This window comes from Amaranthus tricolor, chromosome 2 (assembly GCF_026212465.1).
Source record: "Amaranthus tricolor cultivar Red isolate AtriRed21 chromosome 2, ASM2621246v1, whole genome shotgun sequence".
Lineage (NCBI taxonomy): Eukaryota > Viridiplantae > Streptophyta > Magnoliopsida > Caryophyllales > Amaranthaceae > Amaranthus > Amaranthus tricolor.
Window position 1 is genome coordinate 39,167,308 of NC_080048.1, and position 27,380 is coordinate 39,194,687.

A 27,380-nucleotide genomic window follows, 5' to 3' on the forward strand; every position below is an offset into this window, starting at 1 on the left:
CTATTAATGCATCACCACAATTAATAAGTTGAATTCCATAATAATTTGTTTATACAATATAATTATGTTATCTTGTTTTGGTGTACAAATACTATATTTAAGCAATTATGTCTCGTTTAATGCAAATAATCTCAAAGACGTAGACATAAACAACCTGAAAATGACTATTTTGTATCTCACAAACAATTAGCCTTATTTTTGTTTGATACGTCTTATTGAATTTACTTTATTTTTATTTACAATTTATACTTTTTTTAATTATTATTCACACATTTAACTTAATTTTTCATCTAAATTATATATTTTTTTCATTTTCTCATAAAATTTTAAAAATAATTTTTTACTGTTGTTACTCATTTTTCTTGATTTTCGCTTTAATTATACTTGGAGCTGTTTCTTTCAATAGAAGAGAAAGGAGTTATTTTCACAAACCCTCCCACATTTTCCGCAATGAAAATTGGACTTGGAACCTCAATTCTCAATTGTTGATTATTATTGAAACTTGAAAGCTCATTGTTGTACTATTAAATCTATTTTTATGACTTAATAATTAAATAGTACTCCCATGGAAATTAGTAGATTTGTAACCTAGATTAAGGTTATTTTGAGTTTGTCGGATTGATAACTAAGGGTCGAGCTATGTGTTGGTGAAAATCGATTATAACCCACCTTTGTAAATCAGTTAAAACACATTATATATAATTATATATAGAATATTCGCAACTTTTGTTCTTGTGATTGACGATAAACTTCTCATCAGGACAATTAGTTTTGGTCAAAAAATTATACTTTGAGAGAAATATTCTTTTCTATTTGATTTTATTGTCTCATTGAGATGAGTTTTATACTTGACAATGTTTTATAGTTTAAGAATAAAACATAAATTAAAAGTGATCAATAAATAATAATTAAATGAGGAATTAATGACTTTTCAAACCAACTTCAAAGGCTAAAATGTATAATAGTATTTTATGCTTCAATATTTGTTCTCATAGTTAGTCTCATTGGGATGTTATACACTTGCATAAAGTTTGTATGGAATTTTCATAAGCGTCAAATGACAAGTTATCATATATTCAATCATCTAAATAATTGATTTCAAACTAAATTATTGTGTAGAATGCAATTATTTTAAAATAATGTTAAGCATAAAAAATTGTTTATATTTTATATGTTGTTAATTTTAGTTGTAAATATTCCTTAAAAATATTTTAAATATAATGAAATAAAACTTCTAAAACACATCAAATTTGACGAGAAAATACACTTATTAATTATTTATTTTTTTGATATATTATTATTCTAGTTAGTTTGTTAAGCTACCAAAAATATAATTTAAGCTAGCTATTTTGTAATTATCTTAAAATTGATAATGATTAATTAAGTAGTAACGATAAAATGAAGTCCAAAAACCAAGAAATAAAAGTTAAGAAAGCCGAGAAAATATGAAATACTGCTAGCAATATATAATCGAATATTCAGCAGAGACCTAACTGAAAAAGTTCAATAAGAATGCACCGCAAAAAAAGGTCATAGTTTCGATTTGCCACATATCATTTTTTTTTTAACTTGATGAGAACAAACTTACTAAATTATCTATCTATATCTCTAATTTAATTTCTTTATAAAAGAAAAGTCTCCTATATCACCATAACCCTTATGGAACTTTAGGAGGAGTATAAACAAAGTAGAGGGCCCAATTTATTTTTATTTAAAAAATGAGGATAATAATTTAGCTAATCATTTATTTTTCCTAATCATCATCTAATAGATAAAATTATATTTTAAAAGAATAACTAAAGTTGAACTATTATATGAAGTACTCTTAAGCAAAGTAGTACTCCTATAGGCTATATATTTATCCAAACTCATAATTTGATCATTTAAGATGATTATTTAAAGGAAAAAATATGATCCTAATCCGAATATAGATAATCTAAATTAATTATAGAAATGAAGAGTTTGAATTCAAGTGAAATTGAGTAAACCTAAACTTATTCATTGCATCAAAATTTAGGATCCATTTGTTTTTATTGAACATTTACCTATTAGAGTATTAGTAATCTGAATATAATGTGCCATGTTGATTTGAAAAACAATCACTTATCTAATGAGACGATACACATAACTTTTTTAAAATTTTTATCATAAAATTAGTTTTTTTATTTTTTTAATTTTTTTTATTGTTTGCATACTTTAAAATATATTAATTTGACCGTACAGGTGAATGTATAATAATATTGTTTTAGTTATATATATTTCTCAATTATTTTAATGGGGTGATACATGTGAAAGTATTTTGTTAGTTATAATAATAAACTAAAACTCTATTTTCATATGTTCCTCTTAAATAGATTATTTGAATTTTTAGTGCTAAACTTTAAATATAAATTCTCATTAAACTAAATAAAAAACATATTTATGTGATATTTTAATAAATTTATTTCAATATAATATATTTTTTAAATATTAATTTTTATGATTTTTGAAAACTTTAAAAATTAAATTATTAGATTTTTAAGTTTATATTAGAACTTGCAAATAAAATGAATGAGAAGAAAAGAAAACATTAGAATTATTATTTTAACTCGATCTTGTATTCTAGTTTCTAATTTCTTAATTTTCATGTCAAAAGTTGAAGTTATTTGACCGAATTGTCAATTTTGCATAGATTTCATCAGTAGGGCAATTTTCAATGCATTATGTAATTACCTCAAAACGACCTAAACATAAATCCAAAGGTTAATTCAAAACATTTTTTGTTAGTTTTATCAATAATAAGAATAATAATGCATACATCTAACCCACCAAACCCCATCCTAAATGAAAGCCATTTGATGGTATTAGGGTAAATGAATATTATAGGCACAAATCAAAATGAATACCTTCTGAATATTGTGTAAACTATTCAAATGAATGGAAGGAGTAACACGGAAAAATAGTAACAGAGTTAGTTTAGTACACATAAAATGACAAGAATTCAAGCTCTCTATACCAATATCTTGAATTTGCCGATGCTCATTTTGTATCATGAGCTCATGCTCCAAAAGACGTAAAATGAGGAAATGAATTACCGAAACAAACCAAACATGTACTTGGGTGCAACCATTGACCCAACCGATCAAAAATAATCAAATGATATGCCAAAAAGAAAAGAAACAAAAATCAACGAATTGTCGTAAAGATTGTAACATTAATGAGCAGGATGATACACTGGGTATGATGATAAATGTAAACATCATAACAGCCAAATTAGTAAATTCAACAGAAATTTGAAACTAACTTGTGCACAATCATTTACATGGAAAACTGAAATAAAAAATGACAAATGAACCGGTTTTGTACATAATACTTCACTTGTAGCTCCTACACCTCTGTCACACAATAAAATTAACTGTCAGTAACTGTATAAGTCCGGTTTTGTACCGAATGCATACCACAATGCTGCATAACGAAACGTCTGAAAGGAGACAGACAATTCTTACAAATGTGTCCCGGGAAAAGCACAACAGAAACCGAAAGAGGAAAAAGAGCACAGGAGACGGTTGAATTTTTTAGTATAGAAACACAAATAAACAATCCTAGGCCTACAATGAAGAAATCTGGAGGTGGTAGTTGGGTCAAAGACGTATCGGGAATGATGAATATACATTCAATAGGCCCTCATTAAAAGCTAGCTGATGGACCATTTGAGGATATATGGCAGTAATCCTGGATGGAGAAACTGTTGTGTGTTGACATAAAAACCGACAAGTGAAGGTCACATTCTAGATCTGCATGAGAAGTAGTAATCTTAGACTCGGACGAATTGGTACGATCCTAAGAATTCGTGACCGGAGCTTATGTACTCGGGAATATTCTTCTGATTTTGCAACACTTACTATATATGGATTTTACATAAAACTGCAACACTTTCCAAAAATAATGTGATTTTCTTTCTCTTATTATCTCATCCACTCATTTGCTTCTCCTATTTCCCCACTATAATCACAAACCTTCATTTTTATGGTTCTACGTACTACAAATTCATGAAATTTTCATTTAAAATGTACCGCATTCGATAATGAAGCAAAAGTACATAAAATGATCCAATCTGGCCGAAACATGACCGACACAGAACATAACTCATAAATTGACATGGACCAAACAAGAACAAAGTCATTTATATTGCAGAAGATTAAACACTGGGAGTATGGGAAGATGAAACTGTTTTCTACCCAACATGAGAGTGACATGGGGCCCAGAAAAGTACAGTCACATAACTACTCTCCTCTCTCAGTACTGAACAGCAGAGTACTAAACACTTCTCGAGAGTCACTCAGAGTGACAACCTCACAAAAGCAGTAACAATCACATTTTACAGCGGTAAAAATCAATGGGTTTTGTATTTAGTAACCACTTGACTTGATACACAAGTGAAAAGTCTCATATTCTTACAAAAAATGAAGGATACACGACGATAACACTAATATCAGAATCTTAGAATAGTTTTTATTGCAGAGCACTTAATATTTGTTATAAACACATCCAAGAACTAGAAGTAGCAGATCTCTCTCAGTTAAGCTAGGTTGTTTTTAGTGTTCATAAACAATTCTTAGGGTATTCTCTTTATTCAATGTCCCTTCACTCCATATTTTCTGCCCAATTGGCTAACAAATTCTATTTCTTGTAAATTATCAATGAGTAATAATTACTTTATCATAAATGGAGACCACAAAGTAAATTCATCTGTCACATAAAAAGGAAGGTATCATCAAGCCATTTTAATCAATCGTTTTGACCATATAACTTAATTACACTTCTCATTCTTCCACCATTTCTCATATAATTATATCCATGAATAAAGGTGTGTTTTTCTCTCCCCTTTATACAGATTCACAACATAGAGTCATTTTCTATTCTTTTTTTGTAAACCTTCCCTACCTTGTCTATCTGGATCCCCATGAATTTTCAGTTTTTCGGAGAAAAAGCTTCACTTGGAAGTGTCTAATGTTCATCTTCAAGAAAAGGATTTCCAATGAACGGTGGCATTGGGTAAGTTTAATACCAACAAATCCAAAATCATGTCAAGATTAGCCAAGCTGTAATTATCAATCATGTTTAGCTTGTCTTCTTCATTGTAGGGAGGCAAGTTACTTTGAAGGAGTTTGCTTGCTGTGAATAAAAAGCTTTGCATATGTACGTTGAATTAAGTGTAGGTGACACATAGAATTAAGTGTGTGTAGCAAAAATAGAGAGCGGCTACTTGAATATTATGTGATTGATGTGCGCTTAAAGTTAAAAAACAAGTTTAATGGAAAGAACATCAGACTGGTGCTACTTTATGGATCAGAATGTTAGGGCTTTCAGAAAGGATCGTAGTAGGAATACTTCGATGGATAAGAGGGTATACCTTGAAGGATCAAATTTGAAATGAGGATATAAGAAAGGGTTTATGAGTCGCAAATATTGAGGAAAAGATGAAAGAGAATCATTTAAGATGGTCTGAGCATGTGTAAATACAGGCATTAGCCAATCGGTAAGAAAAATAGAGGGTCGGAGCTTGGGAGACTTAAAAAGAGAGCGAGCAAGATCAAATATGACTTAGAGGACATGAGTGGTTAGAAAATTAGAATGGATGGAAAAGAAGAATCCATATAGGCGATACATTGGAAATGATATATTGGTTCATGTAGCCGATCCTAATATATTGAGATTAAGCCTTTCGCTTTGTTATTGTTGTATATGTCTGTTGAATGCGTTGGATTGATTCCTCATTCCCTTTGTGGGACAAGATTCAATTTTCGAGTTATCTAGTCTTTTAATAGTCAAGTGAAAAAGGCATTGATAAGGGAAAAAACAGGAGAGCTTGGATTCTATCCAATTGAGATTCATAAGCATTGGGAGACACTGTTTTCAGCTACGAATTATGCACTTTTTTTTATCGAATCAAATCAAGAAAAGTTAACAATAGTAACAAAATTACAAGTACATATTTGGGAAAGTTTCGTGGGGATTCTGAGGTAATGCTTGCGTATTCCACAACTGCCCTGTTCTACTAAGGACAATTAAATGAGGCTCAAGTACAAAATGGCAGAACGACTGCGTGAGTAGGAATGTAAAACCATTTAAGACGAATGTAGAAGAGATGCTTAAGGGAAAGTATCCTTGTTTTGGATATTTTACCAACAGTAATATTTGAATGAACTAGTGCATCTTATCCCCCTTAAAGCATACACTATGGAAATGGTCGATAATTACGATCCATACATGACCAATAACAAACAAATTAAGGGAAAGTATCCTTGTTTTGGATATTTTACCAACAGTAATATTTGAATGAACTAGTGCATCTTATCCCCCTCAAAGCATACACTATGGAAATGGTCGATAATTACGATCCATACATGACCAATAACAAACAAATTTCCAAGCAAGTGGAAAAAAATATTACTTAATTCAAAAATATTACATGACCAATAACAAAATGAAAATAGAAAAATTCTTCAAGGAAAAGAGAAGAAACTTACATGATTCAGCTGCATTGGAATTGCAGGTCAGAACTAATTTGTATACCATCTTAGTTAGAGGCCATGGATAGATAAAGACCCAGAGCTTTCCAGTACACAAGTATCTGATATTCATCATGATTGTTTAGCAACATTACTCGTGATAATACACAAGTAGAACAGTAAAGTAATCAACACCCATAGCTTTCCAGCACCACTTTGAGCTCTAAACCCATATGAAGGTACCAACTGCGTTAGGCCGAACTCTGGAATTTAAATCTAGGCCATGAGAAGCCACCTAAAGGACAAAATGTTTGTGTAAACGAAGTTGTATGCAATAATATTGTCAAGTAAAACAAAACTCACCTGTCTAAATCAGAATTACTAATAAGGAAGCAACAAAACAATGATAAATTTGACCCTTACCATGTAAGTCAAAGCTGCATAACGCTCTTCATTCAAATACAATGGCTTGCCTCTTAACATTTCGACATCCTGTGAAAGTACATATAAGTATTAGAAACTATAACATAAAAGTATTAGAAACTAAGTAGGCCGAAAATCACATCTCCTTTTATACAACATGTAGACCTTAGAGTCTTTCCCAAGCAAAAACTTAGCCTTGATATAGTAGGTTTAATTCCATGATATAGACAGACTGGATGGAAGATTATTACACAAAGAACATTCCAATAGACTTGGAAATAAAAAAAGCAATTCAAGCAACGAGTCTGGTGATATATTACCTCTTCACCAAAAGCATCTAGGTAAGGGGAGGGCCAACGAGCTTGGCGTGAATTACGCTGAAGAAAGATGATAGTTTTCTATTCATAAGAAAACGAAAAAGCTCAGAGAAAGCAAAAAAGGTGCACAACTGAAAACATGGATAATAATAGCCAGGAAGTTGTGAAACCGAACCCTAATCAAGAGGAAAACTCCAGTTCCAGCACCACACGACATGGCATGAGAATGACATCCACTTTCGCTATGGAAACAAATCAAGGCACACCTCATGAATAATGTAGTTTGGCAAAAATTAAAAAAATAATTTTATTTATTACTGAATGCAACAAAAATGGACAAGTGATACTGGACCTGCAGCAAGGTTTCCAGACTGGAGAACATAGTCTTCCACACAAGAGGCACAAGGCAGGGTCCTCTGGCATAACACCACAGCTAGGACATCGGGCTTTTATATACCTAAATGAACCAGCATCAATTCATAAAATTGAGGCATATAGGAAGCTGAAGGAAAATAAATAGACATTGGTACATCTACAGAATTACATTTAAAGATCCCCTCAAAGAAAAAAACAAAAGAGAAAAAGAAACAACACATATGACAATAATTCAATAAGACAATATAATAATATGATATTGATAATAGAAAGAAAGAAAATTAAAGGAAAGAAAAAACCTCTGCACCAGATCCTGATAAAGAATAGGAAGAGACATCAGCTGAAACGGAACCACTGGAGTTAAATGCAGGACACGCTGAATGCATTGATTCTCAAACTCCTTGGAGAAATGATGAAACCATTTCAACATCATACAACGTAGCTCTCCGTCTTTAAGAACAATATCCAATCGAGGAATTCCAAACAGATTCTTCAATTCATTAACCTCATCCATATGGTCTACAGAATTATTGGCCTCAAAGTATTCCGATATTTCTAATGATTTATCGAAGTCACCTATCCTTGACGGAAAAGGTGAACTGGAAGGACATTTTAAAAGTTTCCATAACAACAAACATCTTCGCAGATATGGTAAGCTTAATTTGTCGATGACATCCTTGAGGTGACAAGAAGGATCAATATAATTTGAAATGAAAAATTGCTTAGTAATCGCAGATTTTCCAGCTAATTTGGCAATATCAGCAACTAAGGAATCATGGAAGCCTAAATCACTGATGTTGCAGTTTGAGTACGTACAGTAAGTAATTATAGCCTGCAAAGGATTATAATTATTTAGAGATGCACAAACAACAAAAAAGGAATCAGCATTAATAAATACTTCTATAATTAAAGAAAGTGTCACCACACCTGAATGACGGTGATCCCGTAAAAGATATGCACAAGAGGGACAAAGCTCTCAGTTGAGGATAGGAATGGACAGGGAAGATAAAATAAAGTCCACATCAAAGTTGAAAAAGGATCACAGATAAGAACAGGACGTGAAGCTTGGTACCAAAATTTCATGTCAGGAAACATCGTCTCCCCATTTGTATGTTTCAGTAGGCGCACAATGTTTCCTGTTAAAGTTAAATTTTTGTTGTAGCATTTTCATAAAATTCAATACAAAAGAAACAAAAAGACATACAAAAGTTTTGCCAATTAAAAATCAATTAAATATCACAATATTAATTTAGAACAAAGAGAAAGGCGCTGCATTCAGTAACAAACACAGTTTTATGAAAGGGAAAGAGTAAATATCCATTTATACTGAAAGAAATGTATGTACCTTCTCCATTACTTGCTCCCATATGACCCTGATCAGAAGTAATGCCAGAGCAAATGGATGCTGAGAAGATTTGAAGGCCTCTAAACCTCAAAAGCAAATCAGGCACCGTTTTTCTTCTTGTGCTTTGAACAATTTTTAAAAGCAACGGCAATATAAATCCACCAGATGACTTAAATTCCTCCGAAAGAGAATGAAGGCCCTTCCTTGCACTCAGAGAGCACTTTCCACTACGAGCTGCAATTTCTATTGACACAAGTGAATACTTGAGAGTGGCCCACATAAGAACAGAAGGGCTCACTCTCCCTGACTTTAAAAAGAGATCCTTCCCTGGAAAATACATCTCACTTAGAGATTGAAAGACAGGTTCGAGATTAGCCCTTATCCTTCTGTTTCTATGCACAGGCAAAGCCTTTAACGTTTGACTCCTTGAAACTACAGAAGCTGAACTTCGTAATATAGAAACGGCATATTTAATCTTTAATGAGCCATTCTCCTCCTTGGGTGCATTCAAAGAACTAGAAGACTGTGCTGAAAAGATGCTCGAATCTGTAGGCTTCTCCCATAGATTACTGGAATCATCAGGAACAGCAGGTAATGTTGAATTGGCAAGGCGGCGACATACTGGACAGGTAAACTCACCCTGAAAAAACGCGATAAGTGAAGGATAACGAAAACCTGGAGAAAAAGAGTACAGAGAATCTTATAGTACTATACTTCGCTTGGATCAACAATACGGCCGTCTTCGTATACCATTCTTCCGATAAGTCTGCACATTTAATCATCAAAATAGCTGTTAACATTCCAGACTAGTGGAGAAGCGGAACATCAAAGGAACACTTCTACTAACATTCTTGCTTTTAGTGGTTCTTAGCATTTACTCTATGCATACAATTACAATACACCCTTAATACTTTATACAGGGTGATGATACATATAACATCACTTGCAACGAGTAACATGCCAAATAAACAAAGTGTTAATGGTGTAACACATTGTTAATGGGAAGGTGTTACACAGATGTTACATCCAATTAACCAAATAAGATATTTATAACAATCCTTAAACAATCACCAGGCTCCAATTAATAGTCAAACCAGATACACAACAATCCCAAAATTTGAGTAATTCTATCCAAATCTACACCAACCATCTTTTATCAGGAGTAGCCAAAACATTCAGATGGATGTACTCTTGTATAAAGTCACAAAAAGAAACGATTCAAGTTGGGGACTTCCGTAGAGATAGCAAGCCTTCCAACAGGAAATTCATCAAAAAAAACAAGGAGTCATATAGACAAAATATTTCCTACACTCATATTTTTGAAAAAAGAATCAGTAAAACAAGTGTATTGAACACCATATTGATGTTTGGGAAGTTTTTTAGGGAGTAAAGTGATATAAAAATTACTAGCAGAACTTACCTTTCTTTATTTGATGACAGATAACGATCTAAACATCCTTGATGAACTGCATGGCCACAAGAAGAAAGATAAATCCCGTCATAATACATGGGACCAACTTCATCATAAGGAAACAATATAGCAGGTCGCTCCACTCTGGGTAAATTTCTATTTTGTGAAGGATCCTTCGACTCTTTTACGAGAGAGGCTATATATTTTCCAAGCAACAACGACACTGGATAAGATGATCTTGCTCCATCCTCTTCAAATGGAACTTTTTTATCATCACACATAATATCAGAGTCATGAAAGCAACTCATCTCTTTTTGGATAGAAAAAAACACATCTTGCTCCAATGATTCAAGAGAAAATACACACTTATCCCTCTTTTCAGAAGACTTGCCAGGGACATTAAGTTTACGCAGCTCAGGAAACTGAGACTTGATGTAGTCTATAAATCCATTGAGTTCTGCAGGTTGAGCCTGAGCAGCAAACTCATTCATCGCTCCTTCAACTAACTGCGCCAATTGAGAAGAAGATAATTTCTCCACTGAGGTAGCACTAGCATCCCTAGCAGGAGGATCTGTCTCCATGCATGCCAATACAGAGCTCTTCAGCCCATCTGACTGCGAGCCTTGGTCCCATGAAGGAGGCCCTCTGTCAACAAATGTTACAATCCTAGATTTCTGTTTAAGTATGCAAAACAAAAAAGAAAAAAAAAATTAAAGCTTTCTCTTATCTCTAGAATATTGCTGATAACATCTAGTAGCCAAGTATTATAAATTTAACCCTCTTGCTATAAACCAGAAAAAATATTATCATGGTAGAAAAACTTCAGAAAAATCCTGTCCTGTTGGATTTCAAACAGAATTGATAAAACGGAATAGATGCACCTTGACCTTGGTGCTTCACTTATGGAATTTCCTAGCATCTTTTTAATTATCTCGACAACACATTTACGTATTTTTTAGATACTTTTATACATGGTGTACTATTTTTGCAGGATATATAATTTTGGTTGATGAAACTAGAGCAGGTGTTAACGCTAAGTCGAAGGTACTGAAACAAAAATGAGAATCATAGTGTTTTGAATGGAGTCAGAAACCAAGTACATAGAGCACCTAATTAATACACAAAGCAATCAAATGAATATGTCATACACAGAGTGCCTAGTTAATACCAAAGATGACATGGGAGGAGGGAGTGAAAAATGATACGATCATAAAAGGATTCGGGTCTATGGGATAATATAGCACTAGATATGGACATGAGTGAATGTTAAAAGACAACTGTTGTAAACGATTTTAAAAGACATTGGATGCATGTTGCCAACCCCCTTTGATGGGAAGGCGTTGGTATTTTTGTTCTTGTACACTTCGCCGAGCGTGGTCCTCTCTTTTGATCTGCATGTGACAACAAGGGAGGAATCTACTTGTACATCTAATAATTACAAGGTTCAAATAAGTGATGCAAACAGGATGCTCCAATAGTAATAATTGATGAAATAAGTGATGAAAATTGAGTGGTTGCAAAAATTATGAAAAAATGACATTGATAATCCAGCCAAAAACATCTCATCTTTTAATTATTTTCTAATAATCCAACCTTTGCTATGTGTTTGCCCACAGCATACCCTATGACCTGTTATCACAAGTTATTTTTTTTAAAAAAAAGAAAATATTGGTTAGATAAAGATAAAGAAAAAAGCCTAACCCGCTTCCCCCACCTCATGTACCACCACTGCCCCACCCCTTTCCCCAACTCTACGCGACCCCAACCCCTGCCCAACACCTCCTCCCCCTTGCCAGTTGCAACCCCTGCACAAGTTAACCTTCCTTAAGTGAAGTTCTCAAATATACAGCACGAAAAGTTACGTACATTATCAAATATACTCCCACAAAAATCTTTAGGATAACCTGCTTATACAGAGTTCGTAATCAACCAAATAATGTATATAATGATGAAACTCTTAAATGGTTAAACTATTGTAATGTTAATTGCAAAAACAGAAATTACAAAAATTCCCGAATACATGCTCCTCACCTTACTGGAAGAGTCAGATCAGAGAACTCTAACAAATCATCTACAGCCCAAGATGTAGGAGAGAAGTTGGGAGGTTGTTGAACTATTGTAGTTTTAAGGAAGCTTGTTGTGTATCCAGGTTGGAGGGCTTCAAGTCATTTGTACCCACATTGGCCACATCAACTGTAGTATTGACATTGCTGCCTTCAATGGAGGTTGAGCCCATCCTTTAGAAAATAAAAGAAGCGAGGGAAAGGGAAGGACATAGTTAATGGAGAACGTTAAGAAAGCGAGAGTGGGTGGAAGATGGTGGCAAGGAAGAGGGGAAAACTGGACAGGGGGTGGAAACTGGCGAGGGGAGTGGGTCATACAGGGTGGGGGAGAGGGTGGGAGTAGCGGCACAAGGGTTGGGGGAAGGGGGTTAGACATTTTTTCATTTTTTTTATTTTATTAAAATCTGTTGTAATTTCCTTTTATTTAACAAAAAGACTGATAATGGAAACACATAGCAAAGGTGGGATTATTAGAAGATAATTCTAAGTTGGGATTATTGGAAAATAATTAAAAGGTGGGATTATTCTCAATGGTGGGTGAAAAATTGGATTATAAATGTAAATTTTTCCCAAAAAAATAAGGAGTCTGCTAAAAATTGAAGTATGAAAATCTCTTTTGGATATTTTCTGTAAGGATTTCTTCACCCAGGTCCCAGGGTAGGAAAAACAACTATTGTTATAAAACCCAAGGACTGTATAGTTGAGTTGGACAGTGGGCATGGTTGATACTTTAAGAAATTGTTGGCTCACAGCTTTAAAAAATTGATCTTGATACATGTAAAGGCAGTCTCTTCCCACCCCCATTTCAAAATTAAGAGAACTTGACAGGGTGGCAGATAAAACCCTAAAAGAAAGATAGAGAGAAAGAGAATTCATTTACAAGCTCATTTATCCCATGATGTTTCTGAATTCTGACCACTCCACCTATTTTTTACTCAAGTATCATTTTTAGAAAACTAAATTAAAATTAACTGTTGGGTATCTTGTAGGGAGGTATCCCTACTGGCTAACGTTTTTTTCCTTCCCTTTACATTCTTTCCTTCTTCGTATTTATTTCATTTACATTTCTCTCCCTCACTATTATCTTTTTGTGCTCCCTATCTAGAGAATGAAAGAATTAACAAAAAGGCCAATAAAAACCAAATAATAAAAAGACTTTTTATTACGGTATTTTATAAGGTTTTCCCCTAAAAAAGATAATTAGAAAAGGTATAACCCCACACAATTTTCCTAATCCTATTTCCCAAAAAAGAAGGCCAGATAAAAAAAAGAATCCATAAAAATGATTTCTATCAGTAACAAAGAATAAAATCAGTATACCTGCAGCAAAATAAGGAAAGACACAGGGTTTCTAGAATTTGGATCATGGCAAAGACAGCAGACATGAGTTTCTTCTGAATCTTGAGGTACATTAGATGTATGCTCCTCTTTTCCGAAACTAGAATCATCTGACACAGAATCTGCTGATGACTTCACAGTAGAAAGAAATTTGGTTTGCTGAGCTTTCATTTTTGCCTGTGTGGTAGATTAAGGCAAATCACAAAATCAGATTATAAAAAACTATCACAAGAGGCTTTTCTTGAATAGTACAGTCAAATTTATAAGCTAAAAAACCAAGTAAAGTGGCAACTATTGGAATTAATGAAATTCCCACACTTTGACAGCCCAATGGCAGAGTCACGAAACTTAGAGTGATGAGATTGCACCATTTGCTGCTCCCCAGTCCCTTAATCAAACATACCCTTTTGGAGTATCCCAAAAAAATTCACACTTCGAGTTCAAGTTATTTTCCCTCTTAATCTATCACATGAGTTCGTTCTTTGTTTAAACCGTTAGTTTTCTTAATTCTTCCATATACTCAAAACCAAGTATTTAGATTATTCATGCCAAACCAAAATGTGAAATCACATTGAGTAGACCTACCAATATGGCAGCTTGTCTTTCTCTGGCTTTCATCTTCCGCTTCTCAGTATCAGAAACTGGATTAAAATTCACTGTTCCATCAGCTGTGTAATTAACAACCTCGGGAGCCATCTTCTGCAGCTTCGTCATGCAATTGATGTCTAATTCAGCAAAATTCTTCAACAGAATTTCTACAAGTGAAGTGATATTGAAGTTTCCTGCTTCTGTAAAGCTGCCCGTGTTATCTTTCCTCTGCAACCTCAACAACAGGATCAAAAGTGATAGTAAACTCTGGCGACCAGATTCACCATGCCATCCCACCTCAATTTCCTCAGCAGCTATGCCTAGCAACTGACTGCAAATCCCTTTTTGAGGAGATAAATGACCCGACTTTCTCTCCAAATTGCAAATATCAAGTGCTAGTGAAAGTAAGTGCAGAGCTGTTATTAGTACCCCATCAGGAGCACGTGATTCCGCTGATTTATCAGTGAAGACAGCATAAAAGAGGACAGCCCGAATGACCTGAATAATAGTTTTGCAAGTAGCCACTCTAGCTATACCAATTAGTGGTTGATAAACTTTGTCCCACTTTGGTAATTGAGCACCAAGTGCAGAAACCCCGCAAAAGCGGAAGTATCTCTCTTCAGCAACCTGCAAGTCTCTGGGAGTCCAACATGGATGATACAAATCTAGTTCTTTCCAGTATGGCATTCGTAGAGAGTATTTTCCCTGGAGTACAAAGCATACATGTAAGAATGCAACACTAGTACAGATAAACATTAGAAAGATAAGAGAGAAAAACAAGACGCTAAGAAACAAAACCTGATTCATTCCTGATGGTTTAGAGTATTGAGCAACTTTAACTAAGACATCTTGCAGCTGATCCAGTTTAGATAAGTCCTTAGGTAGAGACTTGAGAATCTGGCTGTGTGTAGCATCTCCACTTGCAAGCTTCAATATCAGTTCTCTTTGCAGACTCTGAGATTCTGTTAGTCCACAGAATCGCCTCTCTTTGACAATCTGTATTATTAGAGTGAGCAGGTCCTGCATTAAAATAGGTTCATACCTGCAAATACAAAATTAAAGTGTAAACCACTTTGATGAAAAGGATGAGATTAGCTCATCTAAAAATATCAAAAATTGAACATATAACATTAAATTAAACTCATAAATCATGTCAAGTCAGAATAATACAGAATTTAATCATTTAGAGATATAGAGCATGGATCAAGGAGCCAATTTTATTTCAAAACAGAAAAACTCTAGATGAAGATGCTGTTTTGAAAAGGTTTTCATTTTGACAATAATCTGATACATGTAACAAAGATAAAATGTCTAACAGGAGAACTCTCGTAAAATACAATTTACCGAACTATTTATCTTGGTAAACTGTCCTTTATTCCTTCAAGTATTAGTCATTTAACAATAGGTTGGTCAACTTCCTAAAGGATGAAGGATCTCCCAAGAAATGGGTGCTTGATAGATCTAGATTGTAAATTAAAGCAAATTGAGATGCTACAAACAGAGTTTGGGAAAGGTCAAAGTCAAACTGAATTAGGATTTGCGAGGGGGTAACCATAGGAGCGAATTTGATGATTCTGCAGTTAACTCATCTCAACAAAGGTGTGTAGAATATTCCGCTGCTTCCCTATTATTTATCCACAGATAAGAAAGACCCAAAATTAGAAATACATAATCCAGTAGGAGCACAACACAATACACAATGAGCAGCCAAATATAGCTTTCCTAATCCCTGTTGCGAGGAAAGTTGCAAGCAAGCATATGCGCACAACATTATGGATAAAGATATTAGCCCTTACGGAAACGAGTTGGCACTTGGCCCTTGAACTTTTTATCCAAAAACTTAGAACAAAAACCAGGGCAGCCTAAATCATATAGTCATGTTGAAGAATCTCCAAGAGTTGAAGATAATTTAATTGCACAAATTAATTAATTTGCATTTCACAAGGTGTGAGGAGATAACATACTCACTAGAACGCTTGAGATCCAAATCAAAGTAATTGGACAATTGAAAACGTTCCAGGATTCTTTTTATAAATAGATCAGCAGGAGCAAATGCAGCGCATAGTTGCAGTAAAAATAAATCAAGCTCCAGCTCATGATCAGACCTGCAGAAAAAAAAAAATTTCTCAAGAACCAAATGAATAAGTAGCACTGACAAACAACTCCTCAGGTATGCAAAAGATCTGAAACCACAAACACAAAATATGCATTCTGGATAGAGATTAATAGACTAACCTCAATTTGAAAATCATTTGTACTTACCAGCGATTAGAACGATACAAGTCGAAGCATATTATTGGAGCATCACCATTTTTTTTCCACATCCCAGCTCGAACCTGGGAACAAAATACCCTGCTTTGCAGAGGATGCTCCATCATGAACGAAGAAAATCCATTTGGATGACAGCCTCTAAGAACTTTCAAAAAGAAATTAACATGATCATCTGATGCAAGATTCAGATAAACATTGCCACCCTTATCTGTCAGCATAGATTTACCATAATAGTACTTAAGCAAATCCTTCATGATTAGAGACAGTAATCCATGCAGAGGCATATGTACTGATACCTCCTGTGAACTTACATCATAATCAATATCTGGCCAATCAGAAAAACCCAACAAAAATAAAACATCTCTTTCGGAGGATGTTTCTGTTTCCATGATGCTCGCATCCTTTTCCACTTCCCCGGTATCCATCGGAATGGCATGACCCAAAAATTGTGCTTGAAATTCATCACTTCCATGATTACCCCTACCTTTATGGCTATTTTCAGTTATGGAGCCATCAGACGAACCTGAAATGCACAATCCATCCTTGACTCTCAATGACGCTTCCTTGAAAGCTAATAATTTGGGGTCATGAGATACAACATTACTCTCAACCAACCAACCGTTTATAGCCTTTGTTAACTCAAATATCAACTTTAAAACAGAAGTTGACACTACAAAATCAAGATTACCACCAGACTCCTGAGACGCACATTCTGACACACTACTGTGGACCACTGAACCACAGATGGAGCTTTCTTCAGAAAGCCTGCCAACTTTAGCAAGCCTTGGGCAATATTGCTCATCCGTATCTTGTCTCTCTATCTCTCTAGAAGCCTCTTCATCTACTTTTTCACTACCAGAAGCAGAGAAAGCACCCTTCAGTAAAAGTACATGAATGGAGGCAATAGAGTTGCACATCAAGAAAGGCAGATGTGAACTTTCTTGTTCTTCTTCAACATGGATGTTAGTCTCTCGCTTTTGAGGATTCATGCCTTGCACTAAGGCCAAAATTCGCAACCAAGCAGTGACAATATCTGTCTGCTTATGAGTCGCGTATATGGCTATGGCAGAATGGCTTAAAATAAACTTGATGTCTTGTGTAACACGGATACATAAATCATATACAGCAACCCACTTGATAAACTGCACATCAAATTCCCAGTACCATGAAAATGCAAAATATAAAAAAAAAAATGTCTACTAGTTGTCATTTAACTGAAAACAAAAGCAATTCCTTCAGAAAAATTAAAAATTTATGATGGTACAGATTGCAAAAAAATAAAGATCATCAACTGGGAATATAAAACCAACTAATAAGACATGATAAATAAAAAATTAACAGTCAAACTAGCTTTTGTCACCTTTGGATAAGATATTTGAATACTGATAGACACAAGTAACCAACCAAAATATTCATATACACACACATTATATAAACAATGTTAACGAGACACATTCAGGTTTGGGTGTCCAACACAAGAATTCGGCATGCTGGAAAATTTAGGACAAGGGGACACCATCTAGGATTCGGACACAAACACAAACACAGACACGGCAATTTATAATATTATGATGTAGTGTTTGGGAACAAGTATTTCATTTCAAATTATGGATTTCAATTATGAAATCATAAATGAAGTATTTGAGAATGACAAGGTTTGGGTAGTCATTCTCAAATTCTCAACTTTAACTACTCTAAAAGCAATGGTGGAATTTGATCCAAATCCCAATTTGAAAATTTTTGATTCGCCAAACAATAACTTTGATCCAATTTCAAATCTCCAAATGAAATCATCGTTTTCAAACATAGCATAATATAATTTTGAATTTTAGAGTTCAAAAAATAGAAAGTTGGTCTGTCAATCTCTTATTCTCCTTTTTTTAGCTTTGTTTAGAATTTTGAAATTCTTTCCTCTAGAGAATAAAAGTAAATAGATCTATAACAAATAAAGTCCATTATAATGAGTCATTTACTATAGTACTTCATTATAATCAGAAACTAAAGAACCATAATCTTAGTCTCCAGTACCAAGAATGGATTTGAGATAAGGGAATTAAAACAGATGCAATTATTTAAAAGATGGATTTATAAGAATAAACATCAGTGAGTATGCTTTAATCTTTATCTAGAAGTCATTATCTAATGTCTTATATTTTCCCATACACTTATCAATACAACGTACATTATCTATGGGATGTTCCAGAACTTAGAAATGTCCTCTCCCCATACCAACTCTTGTCAACACATCCAAGCCTCTTTACCACAAGAGACAACAAAAGTTATTTTTTCTTCGTGGAAGAAGGGGGAGCTGGGTCAAGTTAATTAATCTTTTTCAAACACCTGCCATGCTAGTGAAAGTGCTTCCGCATTATATGTCACACTAAAAACTATCACTGCTTGATTACCACTATTCCCACATATGACAATGGTAAATCCTTAACCCCAAGTCCCCAACACATGGGAATGGGCCTATGTATGTGATTGTTGATGTAATATTAAAATGCTATACCTTAGTGAAAAATTACAATTAATCAAAATAATTAAAAACTTTACCTGAATCTGACCATTGTCAACACAGCAAGAAATCATAATTTCCTCCAAACAATCCAAAAGAACAGCCAAGAGATGTTGTTCTTTTACAAGAAGGTGGGTAAGTGTCGGTACAGTAAAGATTTGCACAGAAAACATAGACAAGAGAGGATATTTTCTGAGAACACTTTCACTAGATGTCCTTAGAACTTCCGCCACAGGAACAGGATAATAATCTATGAATGCTTTAGCAAACTCATACTTGAATGTAGGTTCACCCAGAAGCTTGAGAAGCAACTCATGCAACTTTTTTGTCGTTTCAGAAGTTAAGAATCTCTCAGCTCTAACCAACACATTCAGTAAATCAACTATGTCGAGCAATCTCTTAGAAGCAAAACTCAACAAACTTTCACTATTATTGCAAAAATCTATAAGCAAGTCCACCACAACATATGAAAACTCATTAGCTACTTTTCGCAGATCAGTATCATGTTTGTTGGATGAACCTCCTTTCAGTGTGTTCTCAGCAACCAATAGTTTACCTTTCCAGTACTTGAGAAGAAGATCCAATACTGGTCCAACTGAGTTTGCAATCTCAACTGGTAGAGGTTGCATTTGTTCTGCCCCTTTGTGCTTAGAACAAAAGCCCTCCCGTTTCCAGGCAGTCTCATCACCACAATCACAGCAACCCCCTCCAGTATAAATGATAGAATAGTCGTGATTCTTGTGGTTCCCATTTTCGAAACAAGAGACGCAAATCGCACAAGTTGGGTCATGCTCACAGGTTCTACAGCGAAATGCTAAATCATTTTTCCCCCAGATAGCACCACAAACACCACGTTGACCAACATTCAAATTAGCCAAATTTCTCAAGGCAATAGTAGGTTCTTGCTCAAACATTAACCATTTTATCCAAAGCAGGCTTTCACTAAAGACATCTTTCAAGTCATTATGAGCCCGTGTTCTCTTAAACCCAAATTTTCCTTCGCCAACCACTCCTGCAATATCTAGGTCTGTAGGTAAAATAGCCAATACTATATCAGACAACAAAGGCTTGTTAATTTTTACAAAGCGAATCAAACCAGGATGAAGATCTTCAATGTACTCCTCAGGAACTCCAACTATTGTGAGCCTCTGTCAAAGAAGACAAATTTTAGAATCTCACAAAATATGATGTCAAAATAGGTCATAAACTATAAACACGCTATTCCAAAGTTTCATGATACAATTTTGTGTTTGTTTCATTCTGCTGCTGTGCTAAGATTAACTGTAATTTAGGCTGAGGAGCACACAATGACACAACCCTATTATAGTTGCTTTGTATTTTAAATTTGAGAAACAAAGCCTGAGTGGAAGATTATTTACAGTTCATCTTTTAGGGATATTGGCAAGTCATATTGTGCTGCTAGACAACATCTACGAGCTCAGTTTTAAAATATGCGGCTTCAAGGTTGGCTCAAGAAAAATCATTTTTCTTAGTGTGGCTCTGCATGATAGAAAGGCACACTTCTATGCACTTTTTCCTTTTGTGATTTTCTTTTGAGAGAGAACATTTATAAAAAATAGAAAAGGATTTATTATTTTTTTGGAAGAAAGACCAAGAGGAAAGGGGAAAAATAACAAATTTCATACAATTCTAACATGTCCATTCTTGATGGGGCCAAAGAATATAGTTTATTAGTTTATTGATTTTGTATTATAGTAGATCATATTAAAATAACTTATTAAATCGTGTGCACTTCTTATTTATGTGAAGTGGCAAATGATATTTGTTACCAAGGTGTCAATCAAAATTCGAAAACAACCTCTTTGTCATTACTAACAAGGGTAAGAAAACGAACATTAATGTCATATGTACAATTCTAATACTTAGAGGATTTCTCTCCCCATGCCTACACCACCGCTAGGTACCTCCTTTTATTTCTTTTTTTCGTTTCTTCTTCTAGACTACTTCCATTTTTTTTCGTTTGATTTTCCTATTCTTGATATCCCGTCTACTCTAAAAATTTGTTGGTTTTTTGTTTTAATTTTCCTCTTTTTTCTACTAGCGATTTTCCTTTTTGATTTTTATGTTTTCTTTCTTCTAGATTTTTTATTTATGACAAGGAACCTTCTTCATTTAGACTTAAATTGCTAATAAAACCAAGTTATGCTCTGTTAAAGGAATCCTTAAACGAGATCTTCTCTTTCGACAACGACCTAAGTGAAAAGAAGCAATGGGTTATCTTGTGTCACTTGATTTGTTTATCTCACAAATTGTCAATTGAAAAGGCAAATTATGTTCACTTTTAGACTGTTTTTGGGCCATGTTGAGCGAATTATGAATTCGCAAAGAGAATAGCCAATGAAGTATGTTTCATATGGTAAATCTCAACGAAGGACATGCTCATGGGACGAGCATTTGACTTCAAAAATTCAAACCATGGACGAAATTCTTTCAAAAAACTTGTAAAAGCTAGTATGAAACAAAACCATCGTTGCAAAGCCACAAATTAATCTCATCAATCCCCTCTAGAGGAAGATTTCCAAGTCTCAAAATTCAATCTTCTTACCAAACATTAGGAAGTCTTTATAAGTCTAAAGTCCAATGCTTCTAGTTACTTTTGTTCCAAATGATCAACCCATGTCACTAAGATATATGATTCTATTGAGGCCAAGTGTTATATAGTTCAAAGCTCTTGCAAGCCCAAGATTATCTGGTCAACTCCATATAAACTCTTTGGATTGTTTATGCTTGAATATAGTTTAGTTAATTTTATGAAGTATGCTAACACATAGAGTCAAGCATGGGCTTATAAGTTCTAGTGATATGCAAATTTAAGATTAATACTTTAACTTTTCAAGAATTCAAAAAACTACTTTGCTTTTACTAGAAAAAAAAATTCTTGAAAGCCTAGTGGGTTAAGATTCTTAATAGGCTATAAATGTCTTAATCTTGAATTTTTTTTATTAGATGTTGAGATCAGTGATACATGATTCGCTAATTGCCTTGTGAATCGCGAATAAAAAAACAAATTATGGTCGATTTTAGGCTACTTTTGAACCATTTTGAGCGAATCGCGAATCCAAAAGGCGAACTAACTAGCGAATTATGTTTTATTGGTTGAGATAATTATACAATATTATGTTGTTATCTATTTTGTGGAAGAAGTTGACATAGTTCAATCAAATTACTATCTCAAGGCAACAAAGATACATAATCAAGCACGTAATTTCAAGAAGACAAGAATGTTTTTCCAAAGGAATTTAGCCTTCCAAAAGCCTTTACAAGTAACCTACGATAAACCATTTCGCATAATACCAATAATACCAACTTCGAAAAATAAAAAGCATGCCAACTTCATTAAACTCAACTCATTTCAATCATCCAAGAACCAAAGTCATAAAAATGCAAGACCCAAGGAAAAAATTCCATCTTGCAAATTTGATTCACCAAAAAGCGAAAATCAAGACTAACACTAGCAAATAACTTGAACTACATTGACATCAATTCATAAATTTCTCATCGTCCTGTTGTGCGACAGCGGAAGCAAAGATCGAAAACAATAATGAAAGCAATAAAGATTCAAACAAACAAAAAAAAGATCACACCTGGAAATTAACGTGTTCACTATCAACGTGATAGCTACATCCACCGGCACCGAGAAAAAATTTCACTATAAACCGAAAGATTATAAGATGAACACGAGAAACCACAACAATCTTAGTTTTCCTCATTTTGTGTTTTGCATTGCATCATATTCTAATTCTAATTATATGGGGCCTTTATATAGTATACCTCATAATAAAAAGAAATTAGGGTTAAGAAAATACAAAAGAAACCGTCAAAGACTAAGAGTAACCGGCCAAAAACGTGCCAACAAACCGTCATTACGCGAGCCGTGTAAAACTACGCGAGCCGAGAAAAGAAGACAGAACGCACTCCGCGCCCCGCGGACTGGGACAACAAGTTCTCCGCGCCCCGCGGAGTTCCCTCTGTTCAAGTCACTATATTTCAACAATCTCCACCTTGACGAGAACACGTAGTCAACCACTACCTCATCAAACCATAGTGAAACAAAACCATTCTCAAGCCAAACCCGATGCAAAGCTCAAGCATAAGCCATACATCCCGACAAGTCTCCAACCAAGACCCATCCCGATAAGTCTTCAACTAAGACCCATCACATACTCGTTTCCAAGTATAACAACTCATAACGCTCAACTAGCATCACAAGTTCACTCATAATGCTCCATCTGCATCACGAGTACACGAGGCAAGCTCCACCTTGAGGTTGTGCACACCTCCACCTGTGAGCTCCCTCACACCGCCCCTAAGGGCCTATGCTAATGAATCCAGCATAGTAAAGAATCGACTAGGACTGTCAGACCATCCTACCTTCTTTACCTCTATCTTCATGTACGTGCATTCCGAATGAAATCTGACCACACTGTGCTTCTCCCGAACATCAAGTACCTGATCACTAAACACAATCGTAGTACACAAAAGCCAACCAAGGTTGATCACAAAGAACCATCACCGAGATCAAGACATAATCAAACTCAGCGAACACAACCCAAGCTTCAACCGATGTAACAAAGCACTTAATATCATTCCCGTACATAAGAAACACAACAGCTGATCCAAGCAAACCGTAGAGAGAACAAATCTCTACCTACCAGTGCCCCCACTCAGGTTGAGTCACAAACCTACAAATGACACTTCTGGCATGCGCAAAACAAGTACACATCACAGCATACTTCAAACACCGAACCATTACTCTAGACATGTAGACCGACTTAATCTCAACATGAGGTGATGTAATTGAGCTAAGTAACACTACCAGTCCATACAATAGTTCCCACACTCTGCTCATACGTAAAGTCATAGCAAGCCACTGCACCCGTTCACTATACTCTACTACATGCTCATAAGTTGGTGGTCCAAGTGACTCCACAAAATTGGCTACCAACCTTGCCAATCCCACAAGGTTCAATGCATAACCTACCACACTTATAGCAACCAAAACAACACTCCCTACAGCCAACCTATTAGACTTCTCGATAACACATATAGGCTTTTCTTGAAACCCTTTAGATCGGCGGAATGTTCCCTATACTGACTCCTTTAAACTATCCACAGAGATAGAGATAGCACCAGAAATCACAGTCAGAGAGATACCTGGGGTAGCATCAACACCATCAATCTGGGGTCGAACAAAAATGGATGAGGAGTTAACCTCATACTCCACCTCAAACTCGGTACCACTATCACCATAACCAGCTGCTGCAAAATACACAACAACACACAAAGCCCTAACAAGATTCCAGATATGAGATAACACGATACCCTATTGAGCCACACTACATACATACTGGGCACCTCTAATCCCGTGTGTAAACCCCGATCGAACAAACTAATCAAGTATCTACTCAACAACCAAGTACCAGAAAGCATGCATAAGATTCTCCCTAACAAGGTCCAATTTGCTATTCCTGTAACACCGTTCTGCAATGGTGTTATCCTATAGGTATGATGCCACAAAATACCTAAAACACAGAACATAACAAATCCACAAGACGAACTATCCAAATGTAGCCAACTAACTATCTTACCATACAAGTGATCATGAGCTTCAATGCTAAGCTCACACCCATGTTTAAACCCAAACACCCTACTTGTCTTCCTCAAGGTAGGCATCCTTGATACATGTGAGACGATTTCCAATGGACAATTCCAGTCTTCTACTTTCACCCATATGCCCATGCCTATCATAAATCGTCATCTCCTGGTGACCAGTAGAAGCACTAACAGCAGAACTAGGCAGCGTAACACCCTGAAAGACATACAGGGATTTCACCTTGACACCCTTAAGTATCACATCCGAACCCTTAAAAGATACTCACTTCCCCATTGCTAAACTCACCATTGAGCCCCAAATCATCTAAGGTCCCAAGCGATATCAAGTTCTTCTCCAGTGCAGGAACATGTCTCACCTTAGTCAAAGTAACCCTTCGCCCATCACTAGTCCGAAGTCTTATGGAACCAATACCTACTACTTCACATAGAGTACCGTTAGCAATCGTAACTGAAGCTCCAAAACAAGACTCATAAGTATCAAACCAGTCCCGACGAGGACTCATATGGAACGAACTACCATAATTAAGAATCCAGCTATCAACAAAAACACTAGACTCAACACAACTAATCAATGCTAAATCTTCCTCTGAATCATAGCTGTTGTTCTGTTTGCTTTCGACTACTGTGGCCTGAGATTTATTCTTTAATTCTAGACATTTAGACCTAAAGTGTCTTGGTTCCTGACAGTGATAACATATTATGATCTTAGTGTTGCTAGATCCATCTCTACTATTACAAGTATCCGACCTAGCACCGTTACTATTATTAGACTCCTTTTTCTTTCTAGAATTTCTACTTGACCTAACAACTAGCCCGCTGTCATAACTTTCATTATCACCTATCGCCTTTTGACGCAACTCCCTAGTATAAAGTGCTGCCTTCACTTCTTCTAGGGTCAACGAGTCTTTGCCAACCACAAAAGACTCCACAAAGTTCTCATAACTATTCGGTAGAGAAACAAGCAATATTAATACTGCATCCTCATCATCTATCTTAACTTCTAAATTACGCAAATCTAGTAAAATAGAATTAAGATTTTTCTAGATGATCCCTTAATGGCGTACCTAACTGCATCCTGAGGCTAAACAACCGTTGTTTCAGTAGTAATTTGTTGGTTAAAGATTTTGTCATGTATAGTGACTCCAATTTTAACCAGAATTCTGCGGCCGTCTCCTAATCAGCAACCTCCGTGATGATATGATCATCAAGACTTAGTAAGATGGTAGAATAAGCCTTCTCTTCCATCACTACTAATTGTTCATCAGTCCATCCATTTCCAGATCCCGACGTAGACGCCGCACTCTTTGGGATCAACGGACGCCAAATCTACAACTGCTTTAATAACGCCTTCATCTTAATCAGCCATAGCCCAAAGCTATTCTTTCCATTAAATTTCTCAATCCTTATCGTAGAATCTCCTACCATTGTTTCCTTCAAAAACTCTTCCTAGGATTAAAACCTGAGCTCTTGATGCAAATTGTTGTGCGACAGCGAAAGCAAAGATCGAAAACAATAATAAAAGCAATAAAGATTCAAACAAACAAAAAAAAGATCACACCGAGAAATTAACGTGTTCACTATCAACGTGATAGCTACATCCACCGGCACCGAGAATAAACTTTTCACTATAAACCGGGAGATTACAAGATGAACACGAGAAACCACAACAATGACTCTCCAAGCTTTTTCTCTCTTAGTTTTCCTCACTTTGTGTTTTGCATTGCATCATAAACTAATTCTAATTATATGGGGCCTTTATATAGTATACCTCATAATAAAAAGAAATTAGGGTTAAGAAAATACAAAAGAAACCGTCAAAGACTAAGAGTAACCGGCCAAAAACGTGCCAACAAACCGTCATTACGCGAGCCGTGTAAAACTACGCGAGCCGCGAAAAGAAGACAGAACGCACTCCGCACCCCACGGACTGGGACAGCAGGTTCTCCGCGCCCCACGGAGTTTCCTCTGTTCGAGTCACTATATTTCTCATCGTCCAATCTACAATTCTCCGACAAAAATTTCAACAAAAACCTATAAAGGAAATTCTTTGTTCAAAATTTTTTCAACAAAAATGTAACCTACAAATTTTATTTCACTAGCTTCACGAATAGACAAAACTAAACAAAACCCAAAATGAAAATCCTAAAACCCAGGTCCAAAACTTCAATTTGGCTGACATCCAGAAAGTAAAATTGGGTAAAATGGAAAGAATCGTCACATACATATATGTAAATTATTAAAACATAAATCAAAACGGGTTTAATGAAGAAGAAGATGACCTGAAGGATTCGATCACGAACGTAGAAAGTGGATGGCGTCGAATCGATATCCATCCGTAGAAAGTTACGCAGCCAATCCACACAGCAACAACAATGGATGGATCGAGAAGTTTGAGTAACAGTGTGATTATCAGTAGTACCCAGCTTAAATTTTTTGTTCTTGCTTCCCGCACCCAATTCTCGAAGATTAGACAATAGACAGGGTTGAGGGTTCTAGATGTTTGCCTGTTACTTGCAGTGGAAACTAGATTTATAATTATCTACTCCCCACCGTTTGCTTTTTTGTTTGTCCATTTTTACCTTTTATATGTATTTTTTTTTAAGTAAATT

At 35.2% G+C, this 27,380-nt stretch overlaps 1 protein-coding gene across 2 annotated transcripts; it reads right to left on the bottom strand.

The window, feature by feature from the left end:
- Positions 1-3,173: 3,173 nt before the first annotated feature.
- On the bottom strand, positions 3,174-27,300 carry LOC130806663 (E3 ubiquitin-protein ligase PRT6). Of its 2 annotated transcripts, XM_057671824.1 has the most exons (19): positions 27,051-27,283; positions 20,234-20,285; positions 19,176-20,149; positions 16,614-17,764; positions 16,316-16,456; positions 15,150-15,393; positions 14,349-15,056; positions 13,746-13,940; positions 10,372-11,036; positions 9,666-9,717; positions 8,952-9,591; positions 8,534-8,742; positions 7,906-8,438; positions 7,584-7,688; positions 7,407-7,473; positions 7,235-7,312; positions 6,915-6,983; positions 6,510-6,786; positions 3,174-3,374 (listed from the first exon to the last, which is right to left on the bottom strand). In XM_057671824.1, the coding sequence occupies exons 1-18, from the start codon at positions 27,102-27,104 to the stop codon at positions 6,715-6,717; spliced, it is 6,009 nt and encodes a 2,002-aa protein (XP_057527807.1). In that variant the 5' UTR covers positions 27,105-27,283; the 3' UTR covers positions 3,174-3,374; positions 6,510-6,714. The 2 variants fall into 2 exon arrangements, with proteins under 2 accessions (XP_057527807.1, XP_057527806.1); XM_057671823.1 differs by having other exon boundaries at positions 19,176-20,285; positions 27,051-27,300.
- Positions 27,301-27,380: the final 80 nt, after the last annotated feature.

Bases quoted from the DNA above. Each gene is read 5' to 3' on its own strand.
- LOC130806663 (XM_057671823.1), bottom strand. From the start codon at position 27,104: ATGGATATCGATTCGACGCCATCCACTTTCTACGTTCGTGATCGAATC. The intron at 9,592-9,665 runs GTATAGTACTAT...GCGTTTTTTCAG, and splicing joins GTATTGTTGATCCAAGCGAA to GGTGAGTTTACCTGTCCAGT. The intron at 7,474-7,583 runs GTCCAGTATCAC...TTGTTTCCATAG, and splicing joins GTCTGGAAACCTTGCTGCAG to CGAAAGTGGATGTCATTCTC.